Here is a 12,674-nt window from a genome sequence, read left to right as displayed (position 1 = left end):
CCACAACGGACTTCCACTGCTGAGTTTTAAAGGTCATTTCTTTGAAATGTTGAGGAGCATTAGGAAACCAGGATTGCAACGTTTTTTTTTGTGTGTTTTTTTTCAGATTGGAGACTGAATCCTGATTTAGGCTAGCTTATGTTACTGTTCCCTCGACTGAGTATTTTATATTTATAAGTTATTTTTCCAGCTGCTAAACTCAAGAGAAGTACTTTTTTTAAAAGTCTGCAGCATTTTTACAGAAAGCAGATTCAGGTGCCAGTATGCAGTAGCTCCTCACAATCTTATATTTCAAAAATGTTTAGTCATGTCATTGGTTCATATTTTGCTCATGCTTAGAGATTCTTCTTAGATTTTCTAGCTTGTTTAATAAAACTCCTTTAAATAACAGAACATTTCTCATTCTCCTGATGTGTTTCATTTGGCTGCCGTTCCATTTATGCTACCGATCAGCAACAAAGTGCCAACATCTTATCAAGTTTTTAATGCATAACATAATGTTTTAATGGCAAAGTAACCCCTGTACTGTATCCGTGTTAGGAACGTGTCCTACTCCCTGGCGCACAAGGTGAAAATACGCTCCCTGCACCGGCTCCCTCCGGTGAATCTGTGTGAGGGAGTATATTTAAATGGGCCACTGCATCTCGACTTAGATCCACCGCGAGTGCAACGTTAACACATCAAGCATGATTAATCTCCCGCTCTCATCTACAATCAATCAAACACACTTGTAAATGTGAGCGCACACACTCGCACACAGACGCAAACTCAGGGGCTGAGAAATCACAGAAATCAGCTGCATTCCCCCCCCTTTGCTACCATCTATCTCCTGTTGGACAGAAGCAAATCTGTCTCGATGTTAATATTTACATAAATCATGCTTAGCCCTTCTGGACACCATGCTGATGATAGGTGTTTCTGGAAAATCAACCTGGGTGAAAAATCTTCAACATAGGGGGAAGTGTCATTGAGCAGCTAATAATGACCCATGTCAACGTCATCAATCTGTGGTGGGTCTGTGGAAGGATGGAAGGCGTTGGCGACATGCGGAGACAATCTATTGCTAAACATTCTTCATTTGAGAACCCTCTGAAGCCACGGATTCACGTGGAAGGATGAAAGCAGCGCAGGGCTTCTGCAGCGGACTCTACTGGATATTTGATGTTCAAGCTTGCTTTTGGATAACAATAATCTGTTTGGTGTAGTTTTGCTTTGAAGCCCAAGGACAAAAGTCCACCGGGTGGCTGAGCTTTTTTTTCATTTTCTTTCAGGACCACTGAAACAATAAATACCCCTCCTCATGAAACAGCGCATGTGGGAACACAGAATAGATTTGTAGAAGAATAACCACCACTGAACAAAGGCCAGTTCAAGGCCGGAACTTCTAGACACCTGGCACCCCACTTCCTGGTGCCGTTGGGATATCTCCATATTAAAAATTCCAAACTTTTCCAAACACAAATTTCAAGATTTTTCCAGCAATGAAACCTTCTGGCAAGGAGGAACTTCCCCTATAAGGCAGACAGACAGGAAAAAATGAACTGCTGAACAATGCTACATGCTAGGCTAACGCTACAATGTTGTTTTAGACAAACGTGAAAAGGCCAGTAAAGCTCCTGTCTCTGCAGCAGCGTCGTTGTAAACATCCTGGACATCCTAAGCTAATGATAGCTGTTATTAGCTTGACAGACAGTCCAATGCTCTGTTGGTCTGAGCTCCCACTTTGAGAACCACACAGCGCTCCATTCGACTGCGATATGAATCAAATCTGGACAATGTTAATCAGCTGATGATTAATACATAGAGAAGCAATGAAACAAACCAGTGCACCACCACCATTACTCCTCTGTTTAGGTGTAAAGGCGTTGGAGGCTAATGTGGAGGATAAAAACACGTTGGAGCTAGAGTGACGCTGACAATTAGAGCGGTAACCAGTAGTTACCTACACTGGTGCTGTAGCTGATCATGAAAGAAAATAGAATCCAAAATGACCAGCAGACAGGAACTGTACCAAGCTGCTGCCGAATATATTTGCTAGAACTAGATCATTAGTTTGACTGTAAAAACTATAGTTGGTATGCACCAGATCCATATTTGTTTTTGTATGGAATGATTCTTTATTTGTCCTTCAGTAGTAAAATGCATTTATATAATCAGCAACAAATTGACAGCCAAAGGAAGCACACACTGGTACATTAAACATAAGCAATTATAATTAAGAAAATTGTAACTGTATGACTTAATAAAGGGTACATACTTCCATAAAGGGCATCAAAACTTGTACTATTAGTGTTATCTAGTCTACTGTTTTACCAAAATGAGAATTGATACTTAAATTATATTTTTTTCTAAAGAGGGGCCAAATATATGGAATGTATTAGTAATAGTTGTATGTAATTTTATGTATTTGTTCAAAATATCCTATGCATTTACTTTACCACATGTTTTATGATTTAATTTATCTTCATGTTTTTATTTATTTATTCCCCATATGTTATTTATTTAAAAAAATAACTATAAGCAACCTTGTAGTGATTTATTTATTGGGCCATTTACTTAGTTCTGATTTTCAATTTCAGTTTCAATCCTCCACCGTAGTACTTACTGGTTTTCACCCTGGTTAAGCAAATTAACGTTAAGTTTGTCATATTGTAATTTTGTTTGTTTTTTGCTCTTAATCAGAAATAAGCCTATGCCTTCAAAAAATAATGCTGCGGTACTGAAAATAGTATTGAGTACTTTTCTTAGCAACGGTATTGAGGTTGAATTTGTAGTACTGTGACAACGCTAGTTCAAATCCTCTTTCTTTCTGCATGGCCTCTGCAGGTTCTCCCTACGCATGCATGGGCTCTCTTTGGGTACTCTGGTTTCCTCCCACTGTCCAAAAACATGATCGTTAGGTTATTTGAGTGCTCTAAATTATGCTTTAGGTGTGAGTGTGTGTGTATGGTTGTTTTTCTTGTGTCTCTGTGTGTTGCCCTGTAAGAGACTGGCGACATGTTCTGGGTGTCCACCGCCGTTCTCCAGCCCCCGCAGCTAACCCGCACGGACAAATGAGGGCAGACAATGGGTGGATGGATGGAATAAGGATAAAGTCTTGAAATTTAACCCTTCCAGACTTTTCAAGACATTTCATCACCCTTCTCCTAAAATTTCCTTCTCTACCACTAAACTCTAAATCAGGTGTGGACATCAAGGACAAGCAATGTCTATGAAATGTAGCAATGGAGTGCTGAGGGTGAACGAATTGTACTTCAAAAATAATAGCCTACCAAATATTGCATCAACACAGCCATTTTCATGACATACTGTACAGCTTAAACTGTTTTGGCTAGAGGTAAACAACATCTTGGTCCCAATCATGTTTGCAGATTCAGTGTGGACAAAATTGCAGTTGCAAAGGACGGCTTATTATAGTTCAAGTGTCATCAATTCACACTTTGCATATTGGTAACACATTTGAGCAGCTGGAGGGACAGTAAGATGAAGAAGAAGAAGAACACATGCTGTTTAGTTTAGTGGATCAGACACTAAAGTTTATGGAAAAGTGTTGAGACATGGTGTAATGGCAAAAAAAGAAGTCAGAAGAATTATGTGTCAGTCTTAATTCATATCACCATAACATTTTTTGCAATGGTGCCATGATAACATAATTTTCCTGATAATATGTAGCCACAGTTCCAGCACATTTTCTCATTGAAGAGTCCAGACATTTTCAAACTCAGCTCCTTTGAAATATTTTTCATACCCAAAGATAAAGCATACAAATTTAGAAGTTCTAAAACCAAAATAGCTGAAGTTGTAAAGTGACTCATCCAGTCATTTGAATGTAAATCAATGGGAAAAAAAATTCAGATTTTTATTTTTAACAAAACTAGAAATTGTATAAAGAAATTGAAAATAGGTCATTCTTAAATTCAATGTATTCAAACTTGGGAAATTACAACAGCAAACTGAATTATTTTCCAGACTTTATAAAGATTGTGTAGGAACCTTAAACTTTAGTCTAAACCCTCACCTTTGCCAGAGGGGCAGAGTGAGGGCCAAATGAGGGTGCAATAGGATCCAGTTGATTACATCGAGGTATGGCGTGGACTTAATTGGTTGAGCGTGACAAGTATGCGGAGCTTGTCATCTCCAATCATTAGGCCTGTCAGAGATCCATCAGACGCTCGGCTAATTAGGAGAACGCTAATGAAGCTGGCAAAACAACTTCTCTGTTTAGCTGGCTGGTTGCTCTGCGACACCTGGGCAGGAAGTGTGTGTGGCGGTGAGGAGGTCCAGCACACCACATGGAGTAAGATCTAAATACGCACAACCCTCATATAAACCAGCAGAAGAATGAAAAAAAAGGGGTGTTTTTTTCCCCTGAAAATAAAAATCCCAATCAAGCCCTATCATTTGCATTCCTCATATAACTATTGCCATTACTGAAGCGCAATCAGTTTGTCATCACTTCTTTGTGTGGCACAAGCTTACAGCTTGCAGCTGGAGTGAAGCAGGGAGGGAGGGAGCGAGACGAGGAGTTGGGAATGTGCAAGAGGAGAAAGGAAGGGTAAAATGCTTTGAATGAAACTCCTCCCTGGCCTCCTGTTTTCCTTATTTGTTCATTAGAGAAATCCTCTGATTTTCTGTATCTTTACTGCCGCCACACTCGCCCGCTCACTGCAGCAATCCTCCTGCTGCACATTCATCTATCCATCCATCTGTCCATCCATCTATCTTTTTAGCCACCCCCCCACCACCCCTCCCACCCACTGTGTCCATTAGGACTAAAACATTTTGATCAAGCAAGTCTCCAGACTGACAATTCATAAGACTCCCTCAGTGTGTGTGTGTGTGTCTCTGTGCCAACGTCTGATTGACCATTAGGGCCGTTGATGAATGTGGCTGTCAGAGGGCAGACAATTAAATCAAATATGAAACAAAGTCTCTCTGACGGCTCCTCTGACAGAGCAAAGCAGTCCTGCTCTTTCCACTGACACTGATAGTTACATTTTAGTACCGGCCTGAGTGCTCGTCATTGCATGGCGGCCTACATAGTACGAGAATACCCCGCCTGTGGATGGCAACAGTGGGGTAATGCCTAAATTAGAGGAAAATAAATTATAAAGATGTGCTAAAATGGAAGGGAGAGAGTGAGTGAGTGAGTGGATGATTTGAGCAGGCCCTGCTCCTCTGCCTGGGAGGGTGGGGGGTTACAAAGGGACAGGAGGGGAGCGAGGAGCAAGAGCTGACTTATTAACGCTTATTGGGAACGAGCAGATCAAAGGCACAGACAGATGACAGGTGATCAGTCAGGCATCAAGTCAAAGGAGGCAATTGTCCATTAAAGGCGTCTTTAATGTAGGCGAAATAATCTTTACAGGATAAATAAAATCCTTCGCGGAAACTGAAGCAAAAGGGCGACGAACGACAGAAGACACCTGGATGATCCCCATGATGTTGAGATATGATCGGAATCATTTTAGATCCAATTTGTAGTAAAATAAATATACGGTGATATTTTTTATTTGTTTCTGTTAAACAATGAAAAAGTGAGCAAAGATGCAAAAAATAAATAAATAAATTAGTAATCATCATCCTAAAAGAAATTTAAGCACCAGAGCATTCTGTTGGCATCCAGCCAAGGGATAAATGGAAAAAGTGGAGATTTAGGGATAAAAACGATGTAACATTTTAAATTAATCCAACTTTCTGTTGGAAAAGAGAGAGAGAGAGAGAAAGAAGACCGCTCTGGAACAACTTCCATCACACTAAGACTTTTGAAAGGACACATGCTCCCTGGTGACCTGTGACCTTTTAGGAGAAGCCATGGGATGGTTGCTCTATAATTAACAGTTCTCCCATGTAAACAACTCATGATTTCTGGATCCAAATGTGTAGAAATTAGCAAGCGTCTGTACTGTACTGATTCCGTCTTTTGTTCAAATTTATACCAGAAAACAAAATAAAACATGAACTATTGAATTAAAAATCCCCCCGCATTAAGTGACATTCTGGAATATCCCACCTGGACCAATTAACCGTTTCTAACAAAAAAAAAAAGAAAACAAAACAAAAAAAAAAGCGGAAGTACATATTATTTGCCAAATGGTTTTGACACTTTTGCGTTTCAATGTACTTTAGTGGGAAAAAAAGACCATCTACCATTTGCTTTTAAAAACTAGTAAAAGAATCCAAAGAGAATCGCAGCTGTTGTGTGCCATTTTTTTTCCCTAAACTAAGTGTTAAATATACTTGCTTATACAGCAACGCTATTCTCGAATATCAAGGGGAGAAAAAAAGGTGAAGTCCAGAGGAGGGAGTGGAGGGAAGATGGGAGTAATAGTTGTAAAACATGCGGAACAAAAGCAGCGCGTACCTGCGGCGCGCCGGGGCGCCTGCTGCTTCCTCCGCGGCATGTCGGCTTCGGGGGCCCGGCAGGGAAGTCGTCTCTGGCCACGGTGAAACGAGGCAGCGTGCGGAGAGGCGTGGAGGAGGAGGAGGAGGAGGAGGAGGAGGAGGGGAGGGAGGTTATCCGAGTGAGCTTTGATCCAGTTTCTCCCCCGCCTGGCTGCGCTCTCAGGGCTCCCACATAGATCGAGGTTGGGAGCGTGTTGAAGGAAAGGAGCGGGCGCAGTTATCGAGAAATAACAAGCAGGACGAGAAAGAGCCAGCGGGAGCGCTGGGAGAGGCGCTCGCTCCCCGCCTGCTCTGCGCTGCTCCGCTCCGCTCCGACTCTGGCGGACCCGACGCTGGATCCTCCGCCGTGGGGGCAGGACAGCGGGCGCTTTGTGTCTCCCGGTGATCCTCTGGGTTATTCTGTGTCGGAGGCTGCAACAGGCGAGCTTGAGAGGGATAAAAACAACAGATGATTGCGTCAGTCAAGAGTCCGCAAACAAGAGTAGCTACACACATCAAGCGCTGACACGACTGAAACCCTCCGCCGCTGATAGGCAGCTCTCCGTCTCTCACTCGCTCAGCCTCTCCACCTCGCTGTCCCCAGTCCAAGCTTTACCCCTCTCACTCTCTTTTCTGACATCTCCTGTCTTATTCTAGCCTCCCATTTATTCCTGAAGCCCCCCTCGGACAAGCACACCAGGGAGGGAGGGGGGGGGTAATAATTGGGCAGGTTGAAGACAGAAACAGGTTTTATTTACAAAAACACACCGCGATAACGGAGAGCCACACTTACTTCAGAGGATGAGCTGTCGTCTCACCATCCACGGGCTTCCTCAGGTATCAAGCGCAGTTCAGAGTCAACAGCTGAAACATGCCCGAGAGCATCTCTTACGGGTCCATTCATTCAGGGGGGAAAAAAAAAAACATATAAAAGGAGGCTTGTTTTGTGTTTCAGAGGACAGAGGAGGAGGCGGTGGAGGCTGCTCCGCGATTTTGTCCGAAAGCGCTTTGAAACATCTGCTGAGGGGCAAGTCGTTCAGTCAGCATGGGCGCGCGCGCGCTCGCGCACGTGACAGAGCTCGGCGTTCAGAACCACACGCGCGAGTTTCTCCGCGCGCGTGTCTGCGTGCGTGAATCGATGAGATACGCGCTTGATTGGGTCTCCCTTGTTTGTAATAATGTACATGAGGAGGAGGAGGCGGCGGAGGTGGACCAGGCTGCTTCCAGGCAGCGCACGGATCAGCCGAGCATCCGCGCCGCCCTGCCAAACCCTTTTCCTGGGCTGCCGGTGCTGCTTTGCTTCTCTCTTCGTCTTTCTCCCCCCCTCTTCCTTTACGTAGAATATGAGCTGTTTAAATCAGCTACGCAGCAAATCAGACGCGTCTCCCCCAGCGGTGCGCTGCGCTCTTACAGAGACCGAAGAGGCGCAAAACCTTCCTGACTTAGATGGGACGGAGCAAAGTTCCTCTTTAGTATTATAGTTATTTACAGGTAAGCTCAGAACTTTTCTCAGTTCAGATTTGGAAAGTTGAGACTTTTTAAAGGTGAAAACCTTATCGGGGAAGAAAAGTTGTTTTTGTTATTTTTGAGAGGGGTAGAAAACTTCTCTTGTGGTTTAGGCGGTCTTCGGAGCAACGGATCTAAGGTTTTTGTGGAGAAAACAGAAGCGCCAAGGAAGGTGAGGGTGAGTTCCCCGAGGCCGTCTCTCCCCTCACCCCTCCACTCTTTCTCCCGCTCACCCTTCTCCTCTTCCTGCCTTCCTCTGAGCCAGATGTACCGCTGCCGCTGCGCCGTCTTGCTCCTCACTCTCGGTTAATAACAGCCGAGGGCGGACGCTCTTGGTGAAATCCACCAACCTGCCTGAGCCAGTGGTCAGTTGAAACCGAGACCCTCTCGCTCGCCCCGGATAACGTAGATCAGCGACCTCCGTCCGCAGAACCACGATGTTTCCGCTAGTAATCTCGCCGCGACTGTGCGCGCCGCTACGCCGCCGCCTGCCGTTAGATCCGCCCAAGCATCTGTCCGTCTTTCCATTGGTGCATCCATCAGTGTCACACACACACACACACACACACACACACACACACACACACACACACACACACACACACACACACACACACACACACAAGAGCAGTGTGCGCTCCCCTTGCGATACTACAGCACCCCCTCCCAGAGGATAACGTGCCACTCATGAAAGGCTCGCACACGCTCACAGGCTCTCATCCCGTCGGACTAACGCGCTTTCAGCCTCCGTCCTCTTCTTGCTCAGGATGCTAGATGATCACTTGAATCTTTTTTTTTTTTTTTTTGCGCTGCGCTCACACCTAAAACAGGCAAAAATTAATTAAAAATTAGATAGTGTTACCTAGTTATTAAAGCTGAAAATCTTTAATAACCAGGTAAAACTCAGGACAACCGTAAAGTAATTCTCGGTAAAGTGTTCTTGTCGAAATAAGAATCAGGAATAAGCGTTTGCCTCAAAAAGTGTCCAGGCTAAAAGTGCGCTTTTTTATCTCTTTATTCTCCATAATATTCTTGATAAACTTAAGATATTAAATACGGTAAAAAAAAAAAATACCTAATAAAAAATAATGTTTCTTTACAGCTACTAAACAATAAATTAGATGTAAACTTCGTTAGCTTCTCAAAATTGTGAAATTATTAAATAGACCGATAAACCGTTTTTAATTAACATTGTAATAAAAAGCATACACTTTTAATTTTTTGTGAGTTTTGTCTAATTGGTCTTTTGTGACATTTCTAGAGATATTTCCCTTAATTGACTGTTCATGCATTCTGTCATGACCGGACCCCAAATGTGGGCAACCACGTAGGGCCAGGTCTGAGGGGAAGATGAGCGACCCATTTGCGCAGAGGAAAATGACACCAAATAAACACTTCTAATAAGTGGAATGGTGATAATCGGCTCAACGGTGGGGTTTCCTTCTGATTGGCACCTCGAAATAAACGCACAGACGTGTAAGAGGAAATGTAAAAGTACACCGCGGTGCTTCGCTTTGGTCAAACTTTTGTTGAACAAACGTAGAAAGTCGCCTAAACCCGCCTTGGGCCTGAAATGGTGAAAGGTGGTGAAAGAATGATAAACAGTAAATGATGTGGAAATGTGCTGACAATATCGGCTTATAAGTCAAATGTTCAACATATTTTTTGTTGGCACGGACCAGAAAATGTACTCACAAACTTAAACAGTCATAAAACAGTGGAAGGGGGTGGCGTGGAGCCGTTCCCTTCAGGGTTTATATTGTCTATCCGTTTCTCACTTCACTTATTTTAATTATCTTGGAACTAGAAACGATTTAAACTTGAACAAATAATGCAACAGTTTCAGGCCTACTGAAAGCACACAAAAACAACCTGAGACGCCCAACGAAGCGTGTTAGGATATATTACGCAGAGACGAGGCAACGGGACCGCCTAATAAAACTTCCCCGACTGACCCTGGTGACTTGTGCGCATCTGGATCCAGCGTTTGAACTCCTCAGTTGTAATTCTACCCCGTATTACCACCTTTTCTCCATCATTTATCCCTTTTATCACTTACTTGACCAGGATTATTTTATTGCTGCCAAAGAAACTGAGGTGTACTTCATCCCACTCCCCCACCCCTTTATTTTTTAGTGCTGAAACCGTTTAAAAGAAAGACACACAGCCCTGAAGTTGTAGGACTCGGTTATTTTTTTCTCTCTCTCTTTTATTTTATTTTTAATAAATGGGTGCAACACAATCTGTAACATTTTAACCGGGGTCTGCTTGTTACGTTTTGAGGAAACTCCTGCGCTGCTGAGTGAGTGATGTTTCCAGGAGGCCTGTGCGTAAAGTGTCGCTGTGAATATCAGTGTCCCAGGGTCCTCTCAGATATAACAAATTATCTTAATCTGATGTTGCTCTGAATGTTGATATTTAAGTTGCACTGACGATGTGAGCAGATTTTCTCACAGCAGTGAGCATGTGCTGCAACGCACGGCGGCAATAAGGTGTGTGTGTGTGTGTTTGATCCAAAAAGGCAGTTAAGAGCGCACAACGGAGCTTCAGTGCCCGCAGACTTTTAGTCCGCACTCCCTAAAGCCCCACTGTGCTTGCCTTCGCTCGCCTCATTGTGTGTGTGTGTGTGTGTGTGTGTGTGTGTGTGTGTGTGTGTGTGTGTGTGTGTGTGTGTGTGTGTGTGTGTGTGTGTGTCGTGACATAGTAAGAGCAGACAGAAAGAGAATCGGAAGTCCACGGGCTCCTGCCTCACGCGCAATCGGTACTCCAATGGCTCTCCCCGGACGCACGTCGAGACAGAGCATGGAACATGTTTTAAGTTACCGCATTAAACACATTCCGAGTGTGTGTGTGTGTGTGTGTGCTGTCGTGGACTGCAGCACTTACTCGACACGCGCCCTTCAATAGAGTAAAGTTATTAAGTAGTATCTTAAACTTCCAGCATTATATTGCGTCAGCACGCCGATTTTGGTTTTCAGATGTTTATATGACACCTTCGCCGCCGTTCCCCATTTTACAAAACAAATTATTTAGATTTCGCCTAAGTTTTTTCTCTCTCTCTCTCATCCTCTTTAGAATGCAATAACATGATCTCATAGGTGCATAAAGGTGACGTCGCGAAGCGTCTTTACGCAAACGCACACATACACAAACAGGGGAACTGTGGTTTAGGAATGGCCTCTGTTTTTTGCAAGTTTTGTCAGGAGAATGTTGACGTTCTTCATCCTAACCCAGGATCTTTCTTTTTCATTCAGACTCACTGTTTGAAGTGAAAGTAAGGATTTATTCCCAAGTATTTATGAAGGTCCTCAAGGGCTGAATCCTATTTCTCCAGATTACTCCCACCTCTCCACCTCCTGGAACCTAATTTAGGTGGAAAGGACACTTCTTGAAAATGCTCCTAAATCTATTTAAAACACATTTAGATTTTTTTCATATTGTATTATCCATATTTTAACACAAATATATTATACTTTATATCACTGTTCAGAAACAGTTGAATGATATATTGTGTCTGCAAACATACTTAAATATGTCAAAATATTTTCTGCATATTTTTTTATTTTGAATTTTTCATTAGAATACATGTATTGTTATTGTGGCAATACATTTTAAAACAGAAAAATACTGGCTTGTCTGTTTCTATCTAATTTTACTTTCTATTTTCATGTTTTGCTTGTTGAGAAGGACTGGAATGATGTCAAATAAAATACTTTGGAATGCATCAAACTATATATTGTATTGGCTGTTATGGTAAAACATTTACACTGAGAAATACATAACCAAATATATGTTTTAAAGGCTCAACTAAACCAATGTCACTGGACCATTTCAAATTCAACTGTACAGTGGTTATTGTGACAATAAAACTTGTCAAATGAGAAAATATTGATATTTGAGAGTGGATTTACAAGCAGAGCCCCTACCCCTTCAATTTTCAAGTGTGCCCCTAATTAGAAGACCTAAATACCGTCTCCTTTAGCCTTCCTTCTACTCTCCCAGACACAGTTAGGATGACCTACCCCCTGAGAGTGCTAAGGGTGGAGGGCTAAGATTAAGGGGCAAGGACAAAAATGGGATTCAGTTTAAAAGTTACCTTCCAGAGCAACTATATGCATTTAAACACAGAAAGAGTGAAGAAAAAAAGGTTGACTTTTCAGGATTTGACTCTCCTCAAATAACCTTAAAAGTTACAAACTTGCATCAGAAATCAGGCGACGCCAGAGAGAAGCCGGAAAGTGATCCGGTGCACCTCCCTTTTTCTCTCTCTCCACTACCTCTCTCTGCTGTGGAGCAAGCAGGGTTGAGAGGGCAAGTGCTGACCAGCCCTCTTTCTCTTTCTGTCTGCTCCTACTAGGTCACCACACACACACACACACACACACACACACACACACACACACACACACACACACACACACACACACACACACACACACACACACACACACACACACACACACACACACAGTGGTCAGTGTTGCCACCAGGGAGAGGGGTAATTTAAGCCCTCCTTGATGCAGCCTATTCATCACTGTCCTGTGATCCGGCCTTCAAAATTAAGGTCTGATCTACAAAGTTGGACTGAAATGAGATCAAAATTGGCAGAGGTCACAGAGGCAAAACACCAGCCAGCTGAGAGAAAGGAAAGGAGCTAATTTTAACGCTCCATTTTTCTTTGTTTTGCACATTATCGGGGATCATGTTTAATTGCAGCAGAAAGAAAGTTTAATTAGTTGAGCAAAATATAACCTGGAATTGCTGGTTGGCAATTTCTATTGTTT

The 12,674-nt window shown here is 43.0% G+C and overlaps 1 protein-coding gene and 1 long non-coding RNA gene across 2 annotated transcripts in view; one reads left to right on the top strand and one right to left on the bottom strand.

Annotated features, from left to right (window-relative positions):
- tshz3b (teashirt zinc finger homeobox 3b) overlaps positions 1–8,652 on the bottom strand; it is a 53,771-nt gene extending 45,119 nt beyond the window's left edge. Inside the window, exons 1-2 of the mRNA XM_021315971.2 lie at positions 7,178–8,652; positions 6,365–6,830 (exon numbers count right to left, since the gene is read on the bottom strand). Of these exons, the coding sequence (XP_021171646.2) occupies positions 6,365–6,404 (40 nt within the window). The 5' untranslated portion in view covers positions 6,405–6,830; positions 7,178–8,652. The remainder of the gene's footprint in view (positions 1–6,364; positions 6,831–7,177) is intronic.
- The window catches only part of LOC110368479, a 40,800-nt gene continuing 35,876 nt past the window's right edge, over positions 7,751–12,674 (top strand). The window contains exons 1-2 of the long non-coding RNA XR_002428107.2: positions 7,751–7,875; positions 8,004–8,068. This is a non-coding gene — a long non-coding RNA (uncharacterized LOC110368479). The remainder of the gene's footprint in view (positions 7,876–8,003; positions 8,069–12,674) is intronic.

The sequence above is a fragment of the Fundulus heteroclitus genome, chromosome 4, assembly GCF_011125445.2.
Source record: "Fundulus heteroclitus isolate FHET01 chromosome 4, MU-UCD_Fhet_4.1, whole genome shotgun sequence".
Lineage (NCBI taxonomy): Eukaryota > Metazoa > Chordata > Actinopteri > Cyprinodontiformes > Fundulidae > Fundulus > Fundulus heteroclitus.
Note: the sequence above shows the minus strand (reverse complement) of the source record. Positions and strands in the feature narration are given on the sequence as shown.